The sequence below is a fragment of the Nicotiana tabacum genome, chromosome 6, assembly GCF_000715075.1.
Source record: "Nicotiana tabacum cultivar K326 chromosome 6, ASM71507v2, whole genome shotgun sequence".
NCBI classification, from domain to species: Eukaryota; Viridiplantae; Streptophyta; class Magnoliopsida; order Solanales; family Solanaceae; genus Nicotiana; species Nicotiana tabacum.
The window spans coordinates 171,533,855-171,557,373 of record NC_134085.1 but is presented as its reverse complement, the minus strand read 5'-3'; the positions used below and the strand labels follow the sequence as shown (position 1 = coordinate 171,557,373).

General features: G+C 36.8%; 2 protein-coding genes across 7 annotated transcripts in view; both read left to right on the top strand.

Annotated features, from left to right (window-relative positions):
* The window catches only part of LOC142161671 (FKBP12-interacting protein of 37 kDa-like), a 46,458-nt gene extending 27,016 nt beyond the window's left edge, over positions 1-19,442 (top strand). For 2 of the 6 annotated variants that reach the window (XR_012710951.1, XR_012710952.1), the window contains exons 4-8: positions 17,267-17,338; positions 17,521-17,590; positions 18,634-18,689; positions 18,786-19,023; positions 19,120-19,442. Coding sequence is in view for 2 of the 6 variants with exons in the window: in XM_075255913.1 (XP_075112014.1) it covers positions 14,312-14,332; positions 16,767-16,820; positions 17,177-17,338; positions 17,521-17,590; positions 18,634-18,689; positions 18,786-18,866; positions 18,968-18,985 (462 nt within the window). In the remaining 4 variants the exon portion in view is untranslated. Of the gene's footprint in view, positions 1-11,247; positions 11,356-13,514; positions 14,137-14,237; positions 14,333-16,766; positions 16,821-17,176; positions 17,339-17,520; positions 17,591-18,633; positions 18,690-18,785; positions 19,024-19,119 lie in introns of those variants that run through there. The other 4 variants (XM_075255914.1, XM_075255913.1, XR_012710950.1 and 1 more) reach the window with 4 other exon arrangements.
* LOC107815215 (pentatricopeptide repeat-containing protein At5g47360-like) lies at positions 11,243-13,380 on the top strand. The gene is made up of 2 exons (XM_075255912.1): positions 11,243-11,381; positions 11,652-13,380. Exon 2 carries the CDS (start codon positions 11,768-11,770, stop codon positions 13,211-13,213), a length of 1,446 nt encoding a protein of 481 aa, XP_075112013.1. The 5' UTR covers positions 11,243-11,381; positions 11,652-11,767; the 3' UTR covers positions 13,214-13,380.
* Positions 19,443-23,519: the final 4,077 nt, after the last annotated feature.

Genomic DNA, 23,519 nt, shown 5'->3' with positions numbered 1-23,519 from the left:
TCCTTTGATTGCAATTGATGTTTGTCTGTTTGAACTTGGCATTTATCGGAGAATGAAATGACGGAGGCAATTCTTTCTTCTATCCAAACACTTTAACTTTTGCTTCCCCCTTTGAGCCTTATTTATTATTTCATACCCCTCTCTTGGAATAACTAATGAAAATGAAAAACAAAAAAAAAGAAGAAAGAAAGAAAAGGAAGAAAAAATAATAACAAAACAAAAAGAAAAGCCACAAGAAAAAGAAATACAAAGGAATCGAATGAACTACGTTCGACCTGATTCCTCAAAGAGGATACGTAGGCACCTCACGGCTCGGTCATAGTATAACAAAAATAAAAAAAATCCCCCAAACAAGAAAACTGGGGCAGAAGTTACGTTTTAAGTTGTGGAAAAAAGTTTGATTCCGAGAGTTGTAATGTTTTACCCATTAAATTTATTTTGAATCTTTTGATATCCTTTTCCTTTTAGCCCTACACAAAAACTCATATTTGATGTCCAAAAAGACCTCCCGATCAGTATCCGAGAGATGCCGAGCAGGCAAATGAAAGCCGAGAATAACGCACTGATCCCCGACTGAAAGAGGATTATAAGCCGACAGAATTGATAGCCAAAGGAATCCCCAGTAGAGAGAATCTTATCGGCAACACTCCAATCCCCAGCTGAGAAAGAGAAAATAAAATGAGAGTCTTATGGTGAAAACCTTCATAGGCACCCTTAGGCGACGAAAACTGAGAGAAACAAAATGAGAGAGTCTTATGGTGAAAACCTTCATAGGCACCAGAAGGAGACGAGAGTTGAGAGAAATAAGAGAGTCTTATTAGTGAAAACCCCTCGACGGGCACTATGAGGTGACAAGATAAGATTGGCGTAAAGGATCCGTCGAGGCATCAAACAATGCAAAAGTGTTGATTTGGCAAAAAGAGTTGGGCACCTGCATATCCCCCAGCGAAATGAGGCCACTAGAAAGATTGATTGATACAATAGACTGGGTTGATTAATCTGGAATGCACGACATGATCGGTGGGATCGGTTATATCATTCAGATAAGTCCTTTTCCTTTTCTTTTCCCCAGCATTCGTTCGGAAAGACTTCTTCTTTTTCTGTCTTTTGAAATCATCACTTTTCATTTCTTTTGTTTTAAGAATTTTTCCTCCAGCAGTTTGTTTTGAGAAAGATTTTTCAGCGCTTACTACCAGTTGCCAAAACGGTGCAAAGCAAAATGCGAATAGGACAAGCCAAAGATAAGGCGACAAAGCAAAAAGGAGTTTGTCGCAAGACCAAATGATGAATGGGTCTAGATTCCAAGGGGACCAAATTTCCAGGGGAAGTTGGAGAAAAACAGAAAATTAGGAAGTTGAAAAGTTATGGATCAAATTCCAAGAGGATCCCCAGCAGATTTGCGAGATGCAGTAACAACTCCGACAGATTATCGACCAAGTTCCACGATGGTCGGACAACACAGAGCGGGGAAGGAAGAGAAAAGAAAAACTATCCCCAGCAGGAATATCATCCCCAGCAAATAATATCATCCCCAACAAGTTTTGTAATAAAACTCAAAGCATGGAAAGGAAAAAGGGAAAAACCATCCCCAGCAGGAGTGGCACGACCACTCACCACGTTTTAAACTAACAAATTTTTCTTTGATTTGAAGCAGGGGAAAGGAAATGTTATTGACAACGGGAAGACATGGCCACAAAGAAGATTATCAAACTGGGGCAGAAAATTTTCTCTCATTGCGAAAATTTTCTTGAAATCAGATACCCACTTGGGGAAGATGGAAGATAACACAAGTTTTGAAGGAAGTGGAATCCCCAACAGTTTACGGGAGAAGGCAATACAAGTTTTAAAGAAAGCAATCTTGGAAGAAGCAAGATAACCCAAGTTTTAAGGGTAGTGGTCTTTGAATTAGTATCATCCCCACCATTGTTAAAAGGAGGAAAGTAACTAGTCTTAAAGAAGAAAGATAATTCCCCAGCAGTGTTATCCCCGGCAGGTTTCAGAGAAGTGAAAACACCAGTTTGAGGGAAGTAATTACTGAAGAAGTCAGGAGCCCGCCTGTAGAATGGAGGTTGTTAAATTTTAAGTTAGAGTCAGGAGCCCGCCTGTAGAACGAAGGTTGTTTATTTTAAAAGTTGAAGAAGTCAGGAGCCCGCCTGTAGAACGGAGGTTGTTATGTTTTAAGTTGATGAAGTCAGGAGCCCGCCTATAGAATGGAGGTTGTTATAATTTTAAGTTGAAGAAGTCAGGAGCCCGCCTGTAGAACGGAGGCTGTTATAATTTTAAGTCGAAGAAGTCAGGAGCCCGCCTGTAGAACGGAGGTTGTTAAATTTTAAGTTGATGAAGTCAGTAGCCCGCCTGTAGAATGGAGGTTGTTAAATTTTAAGTTGATGAAGTCAGGAGCCCGCCTGTAGAACGGAGGTTGTTATAATTTTAAGTCGAAGAAGTCAGGAGCCCGCCTGTAGAATGGAGGTTGTTAAATTTTAAGTTGATGAAGTCAGGAGCCCGCCTGTAGAATGGAGGTTGTTAAATTTTAAGTTGATGAAGTCAGGAGCCCGCCTGTAGAACGGAGGTTGTTATAATTTTAAGTCGAAGAAGTCAGGAGCCCGCCTGTAGAATGGAGGTTGTTAAATTTTAAGTTGATGAAGTCAGGAGCCCGCTTGTAGAACAGAGGTTGTTATAATTTTAAGTCGAAGAAGTAAGGAGCCCGCCTATAGAATGGAGGTTGTTAAATTTTAAGTTGATGAAGTCAGGAGCCCGCCTATAGAATGGAGGTTGTTAAATTTTAAGTTGATGAAGTCAGGAGCCCGCCTGTTGAACGGAGGTTGTTATAATTTTAAGTCGAAGAAGTCAGGAGCCCGCCTGTAGAATGGAGGTTGTTAAATTTAAAGTTGATGAAGTCAGGAGCCCGCCTGTATGATGGAGGTTGTTAAATTTTAAGTTGATGAAGTCGGGAGCCCGCCCGTAGAACGGAGGCGTTACTTTTTTTAAAGTTGTTGCATTCGGGAGCCCACCCGTAGAACGGAGGCGTTACTTTTTAAGTTGTTAAAGTCAGGAGCCCGCCTGCAGAATAGAGGAATACATTTCAAGATCAAATCAGAGGTCAGTAATGCGGAGGGTTACAACAAAATACCCCCAGCATGAATCCCATCGCAGAAATCAGAAAGAAGACTATAAGAACAAGTCGGAGATAGATAAGATTTTGTAATTCCTAGTTTAAGTCTAGCTTCTTGTTTTCTTTTGGCACGGTGTAATAAGGAGATCGAAAAGCAGTAGCAACAGCATGCAACAGCAGTAACAGCAAAAATGCAGTCCCATGGTAGTCCCAGCTACCAAAACTTCCCGAACTACATTAACCTGATTCCCTTTTAGCCAGGGATATGTAGGAAACCTTTGAAGCAAAGGTTCGGTTAAATCTTTTCAAAAATGCTTCACACCGAGTATTCCAACGGGCAAAAATCACTCGTATCCGCTCACTTTATCTTTGTACGAAAACTCTTTGTGTTTTCGGACAAAGAGGGGCAGCTGTGAGCACGTGATTTTTGCTTTACGAAAATTATTCCAAAAGAAATCGAAAAATAAAACAAATTGCCTTTGGGTACAATTTTGAGAATTTTGCGTGACATTTTGGATAATTATTTTTGTCTGTGAATGTTTATCTTGTTTTAGTTAATTGAAAAATACCAAAATACATGTTGCATGCATATTTAGAATTTAATTGTGCATTTTTGAATTAATTAAACCATGTCCTATTTTAAAAGAATGAAAATCACAAAAATATGAATTTTGGTAGTTTTGTCATTTTTATTGTTTAATTGTGTAATTTTATTTTAATCAATATTTGATCTTGTGTGTTAATTATTGTTAAGGGTTAATTAATATCTTTTTAAAATAATCTTGGTTTTACAATTTAATTTAGGAATTTGGTTTTTAGGAATTAAAATAAAATGAAAGGAAAAAAGAAAGGAGTGAAAAATTGGACCAAATCGGAACTGGGCCAATTTCAATGCAAAATCAGGCCCAAATCATATCAAACGATCCAATCCAATAAGCCTGGTCTCTCAGACAGTCCAAACGACGCCGTTTCGGCACCTCAGATCTAAGCCGCTGATTTGTTTCCATTAGACGGCTCAGTTCAACCCAGCATTATTTGAAACGACGTCGTTTTAGGCGAGTTTATCCGAGCCGTCCTTTCCCAGTGATCTAACGGTCCCAGCCTTCCCCCATAACCCGGTCCATTTCAACCCGAGTCGACCCAGTCTCGATGCATGACCAAACGTCACCATTTCCTTTAAGTGAATTGGTCCAGGCCGTTGATCGTGCTTGATCCAACGGCCAAGATTAAACCACCCCCTCCATATATAACCTTAATCTCTACCCAGCCCCCCAAACCAGACCCCCTATTCATCGTCTCTCTCAGAGACGGAGCCTCACCATAGCCCAAACCCTAGCCGCCCTCTCACACCTTCGCTTGAAACCTGGCGGCAACAACGCCGCCGGTCACCAAACTAACACCCCTAGAGCACCTAAACACCCCCAACCCGAATCCGTTAACCATTTGCTTCGAACCATCCCCCAGCTTCTCGAATCTTCAATTGAAGATTCGAGCAAACCATGAACCAAAACCAATCCACCCCAAACTCACACCATATATCCACCTGACCTCACTTACCTATAAACCACCATTGGTTTGGTTCGAATCGTGCTAGAACGGTTCGATGTTTTCTGTTTTCTTTTAAGGTATTTTTTCTTTTTTCCCTTCTATTCTATTTTTGATATTAATGTATGTTTATTTTGTTTAGTATTGTTAAATTAATTTTTCAATTTTTTGTCGATTGTACTGTTCTTCTCCCTCAGACCTTTTATTTGGTCGAATTTGTTTCTGCTCATTGTTGTGTATAATTATAGGTTGTGTAATCGATTCGAATAAGTTTCGTCGATTAGTTAAGTCTTATTATAAATCCTTGTTCTTGTCAATGCCGCTTGAATTGCCTGATTATCTATTTCTGATTGATTGTTGTCAATTGTTATAGGCAATCGGTTAATTAGTTATCGTCGATTAATTCAGTTTTATTAGTAGTTTTCGTCAAATGGTTTGAGGTCGAATGTGGTATGTACTGATCTTTAGGCAATTAGCTTCAGGGCATTGTCAATATGCTGACAATGATCCTGCATTCTTGTATAGGTTTGACTTAGAATTGTGTTAGTTTAATCCCTGCATTCATGTGATTTTGATTCAGTTTCAGCTTCAGCTTTAATGATTCTATTGAGTTCTGTGTTGTGTTAGTTTGGTTTTGATTTAAATTCAGTTCATTTGTTTCAATTGGAATTCAACCTTAGTCATTCAGTTGTCAGGAGGATTGGTTATAGCTGTCAATCAGAATTAGTTTTAGATAATTGTTAGCTTGAACAGATTTTAGAGTTAAAGGTTTTAATGCAGATGAATAGATTGTATTAGGGCAGTAATATTAAGGGGTTTCAGGGGTGATTTGGGAATAGAACAGTTAGGATAATATTTTAATGTTAGTGTCTTGTTAGTGGGGTATTAAATGTCTTTAAATTAATAAGTTAGTGGGGAACAAGAGGGAATTGGGGCGGAAAATAAGGAAAAGCATTCCTTAGTGGGTTTTAAGTGGAAATATGTAAGTTTTTGTTGCTGGGGGGTCGGGTAGTTAAGTTTTAAAGAGGGGGCAGGTCTGTAATGGCCATAAATAGAAGGCATTTGGACTGATTAAATGGGAATTTTGGAGATCAGAAATTCAGAATTAAAAATATATAAAAATAGGCTAGCTTTTAATGTTGGAGAGGTCAGTTTAGTTTGAGAGTGAAAGTGGCTGGATTTTAACACAAAAGTTCAGTTAGTTAGAGAGTGAAAACAAGCTGGATTTCAATACTAAGAATTCAATATTGAGAGTAAGGAAGTCTAGTCTTCTTTGATTGCTGAAAATCAGTTAAAAGAGTAGAGTTTCTTGAAAGTGTTCTTCTTTGAGAGTTAAAGAATAGAGAATCAGAAAGTACTGTTTCATTGCATTTCTGAGTTGATTTCTGCCCTCTGTTTGTTTCTGGGAGTTCTCTAGTTCAGTTTGGTATTGTTGGGGTTGTCAACTGGTTTTTCTGAGTTTGTTGTGGGTTTCTCGTTACTGTTCCATTGGTTATTGCTGGGATTTTGCTGGTTTTAATCTGTTATTGGGCTATTGCTGTTTGTGGTTGTTGCTGTGTTGCTACTGCATCTTCTGTTTCTCATCTTTCTCTTCTTTTGTTTCCAATACCAGGTACACGACTCTAACACTGGCTATTGTAAGCTGAAATATGTGGAAGCATGAATATATATAAAAATGGAAGTCTGAAGTTTGATTCAGCTTTTTTTTCTTTTTTTTACTGTTTGTAGTTAGAACATTTTGTATACTGCTGTAATGTAGATTTCTGCTGCTTTGTATAGTTGGACTGTTTCCAGTTGATTTGGATTAATTGAAGTTATAGTTATAATGAACTATTAGGTGATATTTATAGTTGTAGTTAGTTTTGTTTGTATGATAGCATTTTTCTGTTTGAAGTTAAAAATTAGGAACAGTTTAAGCATGTTGTTAATTTGAAATCAGCAAGTCCATGCTTCCTTAGTAAATGCAATAGTTAAATATCAGTAGAGTAGGTTTCAATTGTCAAAATTAATATGCCTTTGAGTTCATTATTTTAGAGCAGACATTGGTAACTTCAGTAGTTGGCGTTACGAGTCACTAGAACCAAACTTGCAATCTCGTATGTTTTTTATATATAATTTCAATTTTAGCGATATTCGCTTATAGAATAAGGCATGAAACAATTTTTCATTTTTATGAGTTCGAGTGAAATTTTCCGTTAGCATCTTTTGTAATCTAATAATTAATAAGAGGCCCGAACTTGCCAAGCATGTAAGTTAATTAGGACTTTTTCTTCTTTCATTTTTAGAGACGAACAAAAATAGAAAAAATGTAGTCATTTTAGGATTATCCTTTTAAAATAAACGAAACAAGCCTCGCCAAATAAAACGCACAAGCCGTGGGGCCCTCATAAATGCATATATATTAAAAATACTTAAAATTTGGGATGTGCCGTCTAGCAAATTTCACGGACTTCCCCAAAATAATAATACGCTAGTCACTTTTAGGCGCGCTTTTAATAATTTACTTTCTTAAACTCGGGTGTGCATTTCATGCGACCCAAATCCAAATCCCAAAATGTCGAGTTAAATGTGTTCAGGATTGCGGGTGTATTTCATGTGACGTGATCCAAAAACATGTTTTAAGCGACGTTCAATTTTCTTTAACGCTTTTTACAAAAGCGGTTTAAAAATTTAAAATTTGCACATATGTTCAAAAATGTATTAAAATCAGATAATTAAGCCGACCATAACAGTTGAGCGACCGTGATAGAACCACGGAACTCGGGAATGCCTAACACCTTCTCCCGGGTTAACATAATTCCTTATCCGGATTTCTGGTTCGCGGACTGTTAAACAGAGTCATTCTTTTCTTCGGTTCGGGATTAAACCGGTGACTTGGGACACTATATATCTCCCAAGTGGCGACTCTGAATTTCTTAATAATAAATTCCGTTTTTGATTGTGCATTATTATTACCATTATTGGGGTTTCTTCCCCGACCACGGCCATGACCACGACTGGGGCCACGACCTCTTCCACGTTTAGCTTGGTGGAAGTTCGTCTCATTCACTTCAGGGAATGGACAAGAACCAATAGGTCGGCTTTCATGATTTTTCATTAATAGCCCATTATGTTGCTCTGCTATAAGAAGATGTGAGATAAGTTCAGAATACTTTTTAAATCCCATCTCTCGATATTGCTGCTGTAGGAGCATATTCGAGGCATGAAAAGTGGTGAAAGTTTTCTCCAACATATCATGATCAGTAATATTATCACCACATAATTTCAATTGGGAAATAATTCTGAACATAGCAGAATTATACTCACTGATAGATTTAAAATCTTGTAGCCTTAAATGAGTCCAATCATAACGTGCCTGTGGAAGAACGACCATCTTCAGGTGGTTCATATCTATCTTTCAAATTATTCCACAGTATGACTGGATCTTTAATAGTGAGATATTCCATTTTCAGGCCAGGTGATGGCGTAGGAATATCATTGCTTTGGCACGGTCTTGGTTTGATGCCTGATTTTTATCCTTGATGGTGTCTGCCAGACCCATCGCATCAAGATGAATTTCAGCATCAAGCACCCAAGACATGTAGCTTTTGCCCGATATATCCAGGGCTACAAATTCAAGTTTAGAAAGATTTGACATTATTTAGGAAAAGAAAGTTCTTACCTCTAATACTTTCAAAGTATTTGCTCGAGATGTCAGAGTCTCGTGCTGATAACGTGTTATAAAATAAAGACTGTAAAGTAAAGACAAGTATAGAGAGAAACTGATGTATTATTCAAATTCAAACTGATGTACATAATGAACTGAAATCTCTTCTATTTATAGAAGAAAGGAAGCTGCTGTGTAAGCTGCTATACAAGCTGCTGTGTAAGCTGCTACTATACCAGATATGGATAATCTTCTACTGAGAGCAATGTTTATCCATAACGGAGTACTGAATGGATAAGCTTATTATACCCGGTATGGATAATCTTCTACCTAGGGTAATGTTTATCCATAACCGGGTACCGAAGTGATAAGCTTCTTCAGGAAGCTTATTTCCAATAGAGTACTAAATAGATAAACATATTTACGGTGGAGTCCCATATGAATAAGCTTCTTCAGGAAGATTATTTACAACAGAGTACTAAATGAACATCCATAATATAATATATTTATAACATTTTAGTATTAATAGGAAAAAACATCAACCTTCACCATAATAATCCATACCAACTTTAATAGTCAAACGGAGGCAAACTGAATAATTCAAAACAACTTTATCTTTAATTTTCATATTCTTTATCTATTCCAACTTAAAAATATAATGGTAAGGAATAAAAACGTTTGTACTCCATATGTCCCAAAAACGATATACTTTTTAAATTTTAAGAGTCAAACTTCTTAATTTTAACCATAAATTCAGAATAAAATATTTAAGTTTTTTAAAATAAAAATTATATATTTAAAAATTACGTAAAAGTATTAACAATTCAAAAATATTTAAAAGGTGTAAATTAAGAAGATATTAAGTTTTTTTTAATATTTCAAAGTTACATATGCTGTCTAATAAATGATATAACAATCATTTGTCCATGCTTAGTTGTATTTACTAAGAGAGATCAATAATAATTCGGTCAAATAATCTTTTTATTAATTGAATTTCTACACGAGTGCAAAAGTTTAAGGAGAAGAATTAATCTAAATATTCGCTAACCAATTCGCTTAAGCAAAAAAAATTCAGGAATTAATAATGTATGCATAATTCATGTATAATACATATAGTAATGTATAATTAATGTATAATATATATAAATCAAGCAAAAGAAGTAATTAGTGAATCGACCGTCTATTTGTGTAAAAATCCTATCTCTCAAAGATATTTTGGATCAAAGGTAGTGCAACACAATTTATTGGGCCCGTGCATCTAGTATATATATAAACATACCTTGTCGGCTGTTATTTTTGCAAAAGATATGGATTTCTCGTAAAAAAAAAGATTAGGCAGCAGTCATAGGCTCAAATTTCCTCTAGCACGTCAAGGACAACAGAAACGCAAAAATTGCACCGACAACCTATTTAGTTTTAATATGTACTCGCTTTTTAAAATATTTTTAACTTGTACCCATTTTTTAAATAACTTCAGGTCTTTTTCTCTTCCTCCTCCTCCTCCTCCTCCTCCTCCTCCTCCTTCTTCTTCGGGTAACAACGATTTTATATGGTGTTTGTGAACATATTTTAAGGTAATATTTTACAGTGGTGAGCTGTTGTGACATTTTATTTTATTTTTACTATTGCTTAGGTTTTTTTTCTTAATTGTAAAATGAGTTTGTTAGATTTATTGTTGTGTTGACAAATTGATGGTTGAGGTTTATTCTTGATGACATTTGGAGGTTATGTTTTAAATTTGAGCACATTTGAAGTGGATTTAGATATTAAATTGTATATTGGATTGTTAAAATCCGAAGAACAAATTTATGTTTCTAGGCAATTTGCACTTCAGGCCTATTGAGCCTTAAGTGCATGAAAATGTTGGTTGCACTTCAGACCTTTTGGTCTTAAGTGTATCTGAAGTGCAATTTTTCACTTCAGATTTATTGCCCTTAAATGTAAGAAAACATTTGTTGCACTTCAGACCCTTTAGCCTTAAGTGTATCATTTCACTTCAGACTTATTGACCTTAAGTGTATGAAATCATTGGTTACACTTCAGACCTGTTTGGTCTTAAGTGCACCTGATCTGCAATTTTTCACTTCAGACTTATTGGCCTTAAGTGTAGGAAAATATTTGTTGCACTTTAGACCTTTTGGCAAGGTCTAAGTGCATCTGAAGTGCAATTTTTTCACTTCAGACTAATTTTGTTTTTAATTTCAGATCCGATAAATCTGAAGTTAATTGTAAAGTGAGTAGGCTTGTAATTTTTTTTGCAAAGTGGGTATATGTACAATTTCGGGTATAGATGCAAAAGTCCCAACAGAAACAAATTTGAGTCTGATTAATTGGGCCCTTTATTTTGTCAAAATAGTACGGCATAGCCAGTTTTCGGGCTGGTCAATCAAAAATAGCTACCGTTTACGAATTTAATGAAAAATAGCCACTATTTTGCTGCAACAAAGACCGGTCCCGTATAATATACGGGAGTTCGGTGCATCTGTGTACGAACTCCAGCATATTATGCAGGACTGATATACTTTGCTGACTCCTGTATAATATACGGGAGACTGGAGCACCGGTGCTCCAAACTCCAGTATATTATACTGGACATTTATACTTGCTGGAACTCCTGTATATTATGCTGGAGTTCTAGTGTACTTAAGCTGGAACTCCAACATATTATGCTGGAGTTTCAGCATAGTTATCTTGGAACTTCCGTATAATATGCTGGAGTTCAAGCATACTTATGCTGAAACTCCAGTATAATATACGGGCGTATTTTCCGGATTTTGAACAGTATTTTCGCTCAAATTTATCTTTACATGAAAAATGACTAAATTTCGATTACTTTTGAAACTGTGGCTATTTTTGAATGACCCGTTGTAAATGTGGCTATTTTTAAATTTCTCCCCTCTATTTTAGAACCTCAGGCCCATATTTATCTTCCTTGGCCAGTCCATTAAGCTGACTGCGCCTTCCTCCTCTGTTCCCCAGTGCGGCCTCTCTGTTCTCCATCTCTTCCGGCGAACTTCCCCGGCGAACTTCCCCGGCGAAAATCAAGTTATAGGTTCCCATCTTTGTTTATACTTTTCTGTCAGTACTCTTCAAAACTCTAATTTCTTCTTCTTCTTCTTCAGTAATTTCTATGTTTTTGAATTTGGTGATGCTCAGAAGGATTTGACTTTTTCATAGTTCCTTTTAATTTTTTATTGAAGTTGATTACTTTCTTGCATTCTTATTTGCTTCCTATAATGGCTACAAATTATTAGATACAGTACTAGTCTACTACCTCTTGAGTATGAAATAAAAATACAAAAGGCCACAATGATGAGATTTTTTTTATTGTGTTTTGTAAATTTTCAGTTCTTGAAATCGAGGTCTACAAATTTACCGCATATTTCTAATCATACAAGCAGCTGATTTCACTTTCTTACAATTCCGCCAAGCATATCCAAAATCCAATTCCTTATGAGAAAATTATGCTTCCTCCATCAATTTCTCGCCTTTTCTTGACCACTAAGCCAGCCGATAAGCCAAAATTTGTACTCGAGAAGGTCCATTTTTTTACCACTTGTTCATCATCAGCTGGAGAATTCTTGAGTCATTTGCTGGAAAGTAAAAAGGGGTCTGGTCTGGAGAAGTCTCTGAACACGGTTAAGACTAAACTAGATGCTAAATGTGTTAATGAAGTATTAGAGAAATGCGCCATTGATGATCCTCATATGGGTCTCAGATTCTTCATTTGGTCTGGACTTCATCCCAGCTATAGACACAGCAGTTACATGTTCAGTAGAGCTTATAAATTGCTTGGATTTGATCGCGAACCACAAATTATTGAAGATTTCATTGAGGCTTATAGGCTGCAGAATAAATATGTTCCAAGTGCTAAGATGTTTAAGGTTATATTGAATTTGTGTAGAGTGGGAAAAGATGCTACCTTGGGCTTGTGGGTATTGAGGAAAATGAAAGAGTCCAACTGTCGGCCAGACACGACAGTGTATAATGTAGTTATTCGATTATTGTGCGAGAAGGGTGATATTAATGAGGCTCTGTTTTTTATGAGAGAGATGGATTCGAGTGATCTTCATCCTGATATGATCACATATGTTGTGATGATTAAGGGGTTGTCTGAGGTGGGTCGGTTGGAAGAAGCTTGTGGATTAACCAAAGCTATGAGGGGACATGGATGTGTGCCAAATACGGTGACCTATTCAGCTCTTCTTGATGGGATTTGTAGGTTCGGGAGTTTGGAAAGGGCGCTTGAGTTATTGAGAGAAATGGAAAAAGATGGTGGGCAGTGTAAGCCAAACGTCGTTACTTATACTACTGTGGTTCAGAATTTTGTTGAGAAAGGTCAGTCGATAGAGGCATTAAGTATTTTGGACCAAATGAGGGATTTTGGTTGTAAACCAAATAGAGTACTTATCTGTACTTTGATTCAGGGTCTTTGCAAAGATGGGCATATGGAGGAAGCTCATCAAGTCATCAACAGAGTAGCTGAATGTGGTATTCCATATGATTCTTGTTACAGTTTTCTAGTTTTATCACTGTTTCGGATTGGAAAACTCAAGGAGGCAGAAATGTGTTTTAGGAGAATGTTGGCTGGTGGCCTAAAGCCTGATGGTTTGACCTCAAGCACAATAATGAGATGGCTTTGTCAGCAGAGAAGGATACTTGATGGATATCACTTGATTGACGCGATTGAGCAGTCTGCAGGCGTATCTTCTATAGATTCTGATATTTATTGTATACTTATGGCTGGACTATGTGAGGAAAATCATCTTGTTGAAGCTGCAAAGCTTGCTAGTCTAATGGTAGGGAAAGGAATTCAGCTTAAAGGTCCTTGTACTAAGAATGTAATTGAATGTCTAGGACGTTGTGGCAAAGAAGATTTAGCTTCAAGCATTGGTAGTATTAAGTGCTGATGAATGATCAAGATTGCTTTAATATCGTGATCCTACTTGTGCCTCAGCATTGTCAACAAATAGTCACGTCACCGTTGAGATTGACCCTCAATTGTATTCCATATTCCACCTAATTGAATTCTTTCCAGTTTTGTGCAAAAAAATAAAAAAATAAATAGTTGGGCTTCTAGTCAGTTTGATTGATAACTCTTTTCAGATTTCAACTTACATCTCATTTATTGATTTTGCACTCTGATTTGTGTATTGTCGGCCGACATTCTTATCCAGTGTGAGATGGAAAGAACAGGTGAAGTGTTCCTTTGAATATTCAGTTGAGGTAACACTGATTGGTGTATTATTTTATAGCTAATAACATGGAATAACAATGCATGGATTAAAGCAAATACTAAATCTTATATCATGATTATTCTATACAACAACAACAGCAATTACCCAGTAAAATTCCACAAAGTAGGGTCTGGGGAGGGTAATGTGTACGCAGACCTTACCCCTACCCTGATAGGGCAGAGAGGCTGTTTCCGATAGACCCTCGGCTCAGAAAAAAGAAAAAGATAAAGACAATTCATTAGTGACTCCAGTAGAAACCATAATAGTAACAGAAGCATAACAACTAAAAGATAAATGACATACAATAACAGTAACCGGTTACTAAGGCCCGGGGCTAAGATAAACAGCAGGGATAGTGTGGATTCAACATAAACTGCAAGCTATCTAAGATCAACCCTAATCCAACCCTGCCTCACCCCCGGTATGAAGTACGCAAAGCTCTACTACCCCCTAACCTGCAACCCTAATGCTTGACCTCCAAACCTTCCTATCAAGGGCCATGTCCTCAGAAATCTGCAGTCATACCATGTCCATCATGATCATCATAAAACCGAATGAGTCCTGAGTGAAGAAATATCCGAGACTTCAGACATACAGTAAGTCGATAAGATGTACAAAGCAAGTGGTCCTATTTGTTTTTATCTTCTAGGATGTGCTTCCATCATTATACCTGACAATTATCCCTCTATTTTTTAAGGTTTTCCATCATAGGAAAAGGACATTCCAAGTTCAACGAGTTTACTCCTTTTCTCTAAGGAAAAGTACCTTGAGATGCAACAGAGGGTCAAACAGGTACATAAGAATTTCATTTGGTATCTGAGCTGTCAAGTATGATTCGTTTCATATGATTTTCACTCTCTTTGGAACAATAGAGTTTTTAGTATGAACTATCTGAATGAGAAGTATTGAATTATAGTTGTAGCACATGTAAAATATGGAGAAAAAGGTCATTGATCCTCTGGAGCTGGTTCTTCCCATCCCTAAATACTTCTCTGCTGCCTGTTTTAGTGATGATACTTTTTGCCAAACAGAAAAGTAAAAGTCTTATCACTCAAGACAGCCAAAAGAATACAATCGGCCAAATACATATGGGCCCCCTGACTTTCATTTAAACACCTATACACGAGCTAGTACCTATTGAACACCTAAACTGTATTAAAAGTGGTACAGATGTAGCATTTTAGGAGTTCGGTTAGACTTTTGATTATGATGTCATTGGATGCTGCTTGATGAGTTATGGGGAAGTAAAGAATTTAACCTGAATGTTGCTGAAATCTAAACGAATGTTCAACATAGTTTGATGTGTGTTTGGAACTGTCAACCGAGGGAAGTTAGTTTTGCTCTACTCCCACCTAGCTACCCTCTAACAAAAATAGAAGTCCCATTCCTCTCTTGGGGTTATTTGTGATGCAGAGTTTCTTTGCATATGAAGGTCGGGGGTATTTTTCCTACCACAGGTTAAATTAGTTTCATCCCACCTCATTTTTTTCCGAATTGCATCTTGGCTTAGTTTTGTCCGCCAAAACAAGGACAACAGATTATCGCAGCCACCTTGATCTCAATTTTTAAACTTCCTTTTTCTTTCTGGTTCAGTTGGTTGTTGCTTTGCTAATTTTATGCCGTTTGCTTAAATAATACACTTTGTTAGCTGGTGCACCTTCATGTGTAATTTTGGATACATTCGAGAGAGTATTAACTGCTTGATTTACTTAAAGAAGGTTCTTCTAGTTCTGAAATCTTAATTCCAACTCCAATCCAGTTATCAACCTTATCCACATATTGGCCTGAGAATACAATCCCTCTGTTAACACTAGTGCTGTGGTCTCAAGGCTCTAGAATCCCCTACCTCCACATAACTTCATGTCAAGTCAAACTACCTCATCTAAATTGAAACCAAGGGAGTAGTAATTAGGGTTGTAAATTGTAAGTTACCAAGGGGAATCGTGAATGGAAATGGTTTAATTTGTGTTTCTATTTGTTGATACATTTGATGCGAGGAAAGAGAACTGAAGGGTAAGAGCAGCATATAGCTAATATGAAACCGCCCTATAAGATAGAACTGCTTAGGAACTGCAAAATGGTGGCCTGGACCTCTTATCTGCTTGAATCATTCTGTCTAATTCTAATGTAGATCCTACTAGCTAAGTTTGGGTCTTTAATCTTTTCGAAAAGATTTAGTCCTCAGTGGGCACTTGTTCTACTATCTATACTCCTAATTAAGGGACAGATATATTCTTACTGTATCACAATTTGTGAAGCTGGCACTATTTTGTCTATTGGAAACAGTCTTTCTGCCCTTCCAGGATAGGGGTAAGGCTGTGTACATCCTACCCTCCCCAGACCGCACTTGTGGGATTACACTGTGTTGTTGTTGTTGTTGACGCCCTCATAATCACACTTATAAAAAACTCAGAGATGTTAAGATTGTTATTGTATTTAATGGGTGGTGATTTCCTTGTTGTTTAACTCTGCTTTGACAGTTATGCTCAGTCACATCAGTTCAACCTATATTTTAAAGTTTATATTCTTTCCTAGACCTTGAATGAGAGTCTTGACGTAAGTGGTAAAGTTGTTGCCATGTGACCAGGAGGTCACGGGTTCAAGCCGTGGAAACATCATATTGCAGAAATGCAGGGTAAGACTGCTTACAATAGACCCTTGTGGTCCGGCACTTCCCCAGACCCCGCGCATAGCGGGAGCTTAGTGCACCGGGCTGCCCTTTTATTCTTTCCTAAACCAAAATTATGCACACACACCAGATGCCCCTTTAACTAGTTTCTCTAAGATTTGGATTCAAATATGCTCAATGATGCCTAATAGATGTTCCTGTTAGGTGAGAACAGATGGTACTAAGAAGAAAGTTTCAAGGAATATATAATTAATTCCAGTACTTTCCAGAAATCTAGACGTTGCAATGCGCCAGATTTATGGAATAAAACCCTTTCTGTTTTTTTAATTCTTTATGTTCTTTTTTATCTTTTTTTTTTCTTCTCAGAACAGCACTATGATTTGCTGAATACACCTTTGCAGCTTTGTGTTCTTTTCTGCTATGATATGCATCTGCACTGAGTGCGCTCTCTCTCTCTCTCTCTCTCTCTCTCTCTCTCATCTTATACCATAACGTTTCAAAAAAAAAAAAAATGGGGTTAACATTTGCTTTTAATCTCTTTATTGGTGGTTCACTTTTTGCTCAGTTTCCTTATTCTTTTGGGGGGTATATTAACAGGCACGGAAGCTATTGCTGGATCCAGCAATTCATGAAGAGTTCACTAGACTGAAGGTAAGTTCTGGACTTTAATTTTAATTTCAAGTTGAAATGTATATAGAGGAATTTGATACACTTATTTAGTGGTTCCATACTTTAACTTCGTTGTGCTTCCAAGTCTCTATGATGGTTGGCTGGTATTCGTTATTTACTGGGGGCAGTGTTCTGTTGGTGACATAGTTACTGGTTGCCTTTTGAATTGCTCTATGAGCTCTGATGATGCATCCTTTTGCCAATGAATAAAGCATGTTGGTGCTTAAATTTTTGGATGCTTTTGGCATGTAGTTTAGTTGACTTTCTCATTGTTCCTTCATGGGCTTGCTTGCCTGATTGCACTCTTGCTTACATCTTTTCTTATTTTGCAATGCCAGAATTTGGTTGAGGAGAAGGATAAGAAAGTGAAGGAGTTGCATGATAACATTGCTGCAGTCAATTTTACCCCACAAAGCAAAATGGGGAAGATGCTAATGGCTAAATGTAGGACACTGCAAGAGGAAAATGAAGAGATCAGAAACCAGGCTAATGAAGGAAAGGTATTAGGTGATTATATGATCAGTGAAGTGTGTAAAATATATAATTCACTTAGTTCACAACTGAATTTAGAGATGGAAGGGACTAGTCTATTCATAGGTTACCTAGTTGCTTAGCTTGGTTTTTCCAGGTTTGTACATCATACATGTGAGATGTTACAGATGGTCTATTTCTTCACTTGCAGATGCATGAATTAACAATGAAACTGGCTTTGCAGAGGTCTCAGAATGCTGAACTCAAAGGTCAATTTGAAGGTTAATGTTCTCTCAAGTTGCTTCATAAATACATCTCTGTTTGCCTTTTGATTGGGATAGGAATTTTTCGTTTGCTGCTTGTTTTATTGTGATTGACTAATCGGTTTGGTACAACAGGTTCCAGATATGATCAGTGTAATTGATAGTAATATTTGTGAGGATGTTTAGATTTGTATTAAATAGGATGTTTATATTTGCTTTAAATGTTGAAACATTTGGTAATATTTGCATATACTCCTCTGGTTCATGACATTACATGAGTAGAGGCATACTCTTAGATTATGGTTCTTTGTGGAATTTAAATGCTTCAGTGAGTATTGGAAAAGGAACTATACCACCATGATTCACATGCATATCTTCTCTGTACCCAGAAAGAAACCAGCTGCTGTCACCTGATCTGTGTGGTTGCCATATATCTGCATGCCCTTATTCATGCGACAGTAAAGTCATGCCAGACATAAGGCATGCTTTTACATAGAATTGAGTCATATCATAATCAGAGAGACCTGCACCATCCCAACTGAGAAACCATTAATTCCTACACTGGTTCAGCCATTAACCTGCTCTTGCCAGTGCTCACAATTTGTTTGTAGATTAAAGTAGTATCTCCTTGCACTATGGAGAAACTGGGCTTTTTTATGGATGGGTCTTTATGCCTTCTCTGCCTTGGTTTCCATCTTCTTCTCCCCCTAATATCTTGCCAACAGTGTAGTTTACTTCTGTTATGAGAACTTGTTTTAATGAAGTTGAAGCAGGTTGATGGTGGATTGTAGTATTTGACTTTCACATTCATATAATTTGTGGGGAAAAAAGAAACATGGCATAACTAGGCATCAAGCACCCTTGTTGCTTAAGGTATCTATATCTTTGCTAATTTTGTTGTAGAGTTTTCTTGACTTCATTTTACCTTCTTGCTCTCATCGGGATTCCTTTTTGTCTGACCTAACCTAACCAGTTTCAGTTGATTTGCCATCGTTATTCAGGATGCAATGATGAGTAGATTGATTCACTCAATTTCTTCCAATTTTCATTCGCACTTGCAGGCCTGTGCAAGCAGATAGAGGGACTGACAAACGATGTGGAAAGACCAAATGAAATGGTGCTTTACACAGTTTCCATTTTATCTAGAGTGAGTCAGTATTAGGATGACTTTTGAAGGATGTGGAGTTTAATGGTTTAATTGTATTTGTCCTAGGTACTAATCTTGCAAGAGAAACTTGAAGAGAAGGATGAAGAGATCAGTAAGCTGAAGGTAGAGCTGAATGAAAGAAACACAGTAATGGAGATTGATTCAGTTGATTTGCCATCGTTATTCAGGATGCAATGATGAGTAGATTGATTCACTCAATTTCTTCCAATTTTCATTCGCACTTGCAGGCCTGTGCAAGCAGATAGAGGGACTGACAAACGATGTGGAAAGATCAAATGAAATGGTGCTTTACACAGTTTCCATTTTATCTAGAGTGAGTCAGTATTAGGATGACTTTTGAAGGATGTGGAGTTTAATGGTTTAATCGTATTTGTCCTAGGTACTAATCTTGCAAGAGAAACTTGAAGAGAAGGATGAAGAGATCAGTAAGCTGAAGGTAGAGCTGAATGAAAGAAACACAGTAATGGAGAAAACCGAATTAACTCCTGATAAAACTGCCAGTGATGAGGGAATGACAGCTACAGAAGCACAGGCAGAGAATGAGTAGGTAGGCTACTGGAATTAGACTAGTGCTATTTGTATGGTAACACATCTTATTTTTCCTTTCCAAAAAAATTTTTGTTTGGTAAATTATTTGAAAGAATTACGTCCGATGTCACTTGGCCCAACAACCTAATTGAAAATGACCCAGGTTTGAAGTCCTTATGCTGTTTGGTCCAGGTTGTACATAACCTGAAAGAATCTTTTCATCATTTAGCCCATTATTAGATACTCAGTTCCTCCACAGTCCATAACACACCTAAGCTTCTTGATATCTCTCTTTTATGCGTATTCTGCCTTATCATATAAGCGCACTTCAACTCCAAGAGCGAAGCTCATCTTTGAACAGATTTGAAGTTGTTTAGTTACGAATTCTTCTCATCCTTGCTACTAGGTTTAGTATTCTCTTCGTTCAAGTGTATATAATCATAAAACATCCATTATTGGAGCTCAAGTTTCTCAAATCTAAAATTTGATTGATTAAAAAAAAAACTACATTGAAGGCTGAAGCTTTAAGGTTGAACCATATTTGAGATTTTGGGTTTGAAAGCTCACTCAGATCTAAGATTTGAGATTAATTTTGAAATGGGTGTTATTGGATTTGCTTGAAAACATGATTGTGTGTTGTTCTAATTGATTGGAAACATCAAGAGGAGTTCAAAGCTTAAGGGTGTGTTTGGTACGAAGGAAAACATTTTTCGGAAAATATTTTCCAATTTTTTCATATTTTGTTGGCTTAAATGTTTTGAAAAATATTTTCCTTATCAACTCATTTTCCTTATCAAGAGAAGGGAAAACATTTTCCAAAACTCCTTCTCAACCTTCCCGCCATTACCAACCCACCCCACCCCATCTTTCCAAAAAAAAGCTTTTTCTTTTCAAATTTCAGTTTTTTTTATTTATCGGTTTAAAGGTTCAAAATTTTACAAGTTCCAAAATTATGAGTTCGAAGGTTTATGTGTTTGAAAGTTTACGGGTCTAGAAATTATAAAGTTTACAGGTTCGAAATTTCGCGGTTTCGAAAGTTTAGCGGTTCAAAAGTTTATGAAATTTGTGGATTCGGAAGGTTGTTGGTTTAAAAATTTATGACTTCATGTTTATTATAGCTAAATTATTTATGAATACTCTTGAGAAGTCATTTTCCTTAATTTTCGTATCAAACACCGGAAAATGAATAAGATTACTACTTGTTTTCCAAGAAAATATTTTTTTGGAAAACATTTTCCGTTATACCAAACACACCCTAAATTTGAAGTTATTTAGAGCAGATTTGAGATAGATTTAAGTCAAATTTCAGTAAAGGCTAAAGAAAGAAGAAGGAAACCCGTGAAGCTCCATTGATAGGATTCATTTGTATAACAATTGTATAATAATGTATATGGGTATGTAAACATCTCTTATACACTATTATACCAAGTCGATACATTATCTTCTAAAAGATATTTTCTCTATAAACGTATTACAATTGTTGTTTATGCATAATGGTGGCTAAAAGATATTTTCTCTGTAAACGTATTATAATTGTTGTTTATGCACAATTGTACAACGTAAATACAGGGGCATTTGCATCTATACCCGTTTTTTGGGTCACGTTTTAACTTGTGTCCGCTTTGCAAAAGAAAATTGCAAGCGTACCCACTTTTTCGCGTAACTTCAGCATACGGGGCTGAAGTAGCAAAGACAATCACACAAAACTTCAGCATTCTAGTAGACGAGCCTGAAGTAGCAAGTGTGCTGAACCAAGTGCGCTGAAGTGTTTGTTTGTAATTGTTGAACTTAAGCATAATAGCTGAAGTTTTGTTCTCTATTTGCTGAAGTTTTTATTTGTAATTGCTGAACTTAAGCATAGTAGCTGAAGTTTTGTTCTCTATTTGCTGAAGTTTTTGTTTGTAATTGCACTAAATAAGCTGAAGTTTTTTTGTCCTGGATTCATTAGTTTTGTCATTAAGCTTTTTCAAAAACTTCAGCAGAAGATGCTGAAGTTATTTAGTTCATTTATAAAAACTTCAGCACTAAATAAGCTGAAGTTTTTTTTGTCATGGATAAGCTTTTTCAAAAACTTCAGCAGAAGATGCTGAAGTTATTTAGTTCTTTTGTAAAAACTTTAGCACTAAAAGCTGAAGTTTTTTTGTCCTGGATTCATTAGTTTTGTCATAGAGCTTTTTCAAAAATTTCAGCAGAAAATGATGAAGTTATTTAGTTTATTTGTATAAACTTCTGCACTATATAAGCTGAAGTTTTTGAAAAAGCTTTCTAACATACTAGATAAATAATCAGATTGCCAACAGTATCTAAATCATAAATTTTAAAAACAATAAACATGAAAAAAACAGAATTATCATTGTATACTAACTTATGTATGTGAAAATATTTACAAATTATTGTCTACTAACTTATGTAATTATTTATAATTTTTTTAAAATAATCTGATAAACATATTTATGACAATTATCCCATGAACTGAAGTTTCATAGCAGCACCAACAGCAGCAGAAGAAGAAGAAGGAGGAGGAGGAGGAGGAGGACTGAAATTGTTTAAAAAGTGGGTACAAGTTAAAAATTTTAAAAAAACTGGGCATAGGTTAAATGAGGGCGACCAAATAGGGCGCCCCGTGCAATTTTTACGTAAATACATTGTTTAAACATTATAAATATAAGTATATATATTGTCGTATAAATATGTATAATTATGTATATACCAGTGTATAAGAATGTAGAAAGGTGAAATCCAATTTTTGTATGTTTTCTTACCTTTTCTCGAGCTGGACAACCTCCTTTATTTGTTTTTAACTTATTCTCTGTTTTGGGTTAAACTCTATTAGTAGCACCATTAAAGGAAAAAAATAAAAAAATTAAAATCTAGCAATGATGTGTGTATGAGAAGGAATAACCATCTACCAAAACACTCCCGGACCAAGTTTCAGGCCTAGTCAAGCACTCAAGGGTGAAAGGTTGCAGAAAAAGAAAACCTTTACTCCGTTGGGAGAGTCCTACACTAGTCTGTTCCACAGGCTAAAACAGCAAGATATGCTAAGGCCGATACAGTCCAAACTACCAAATCCTCCTCCAAAGAATCTTGACTATACTGTCAACTGTGAGTATTGTTCTGGTACCCCGGGTCATGATACAGAAAAGTGTTGGCACTTGAAAAGTGCGATACAAGAGCTGATTGATACCAATAGAATTGAAGTTCAAGCTCCTGAAGCACCCAATATCAACAGGAATCCGATGCCAGCTCATAAGGAGGCAAATATGATCGAAATAGTGCATGCGGAGGGGGAACCCAAGAAGCCATCACAGACCGTCATAATGATTCGGTCCAGTGGAGTCAAGACAAATGAACAATCAACAGATGAGAAGTTGGTGCTCAAGCAGAGCAAAAAGAGTGTTGAGCCATCTATGACAGTAGAGAAGGGATCTTTAAGCAAAGTTGCAACGAAACAGGAAGGGGTAAAGGTGATTGTACCGGGAGCGGCCAGCAAACCCATCATAATCGTGGAAGGAGCCCGCGCAGATCGGGTTATTATCAAGCCAGTAACCCAGTTACCAGTAGTCAACAACAAGGCTATTCCATGGAATTACGAACGGGTAACGGTGATGTACAAAGGGAAGGAAGTCAAGGAAGAAATCTGTGAAGTACAGGTTCGACTCTCTATTCCTCGATCTATGATCATACCTTGAATTATCTTGCTTTGATCGTGAGTCTTTTCCTGCTGGGCCCATGTATGGTTCGTATCTATTTTCACCGGACCTTTTTCGGTTTCTGCTCGTCTCGAACTTACTTTCTCCTCTTTTTGGGATCGAGAGATAGTATCTTCTTCTATCCTTAGCTTCGTGATGTATCTGTTGTAAAGTCATTCCAGGTTGTTGCTGGGAATTCACGCAGACTTTCCTTGAGTCGTCTCGTGGCTTTTGAGCTTTTCGCATTCAAATTACTGGCGAAAGCCATAGATGCCCAGTTATCAGGTACGCGTGGTAACATCATTCTTTCACGCTGGAATCTATCCACGAACTCTCTAAGAAACTCTGAATCTTCTTGCTTGATTTTGAAAATATCTTTCATTTTTTTTCAACTTTTTGAGCCCCCGAATGAGCTTTGATAAATGAATCTGCAAGCTCAGCAAACGAATTTATAGAATTTTCGGGTAAAAGAGAATACCATGTCAATGCTCCCTTGGTGAGTGTTTCACCAAATTTTTTGACCAAAACTGATTCGATTTCTTGCTTGGTTAAATCGTTG

Coding starts and splice junctions, on each gene's coding strand:
- LOC107815215 (XM_075255912.1), top strand. CDS start 11,768: ATGCTTCCTCCATCAATTTCTCGCCTTTTCTTGACCACTAAGCCAGCC.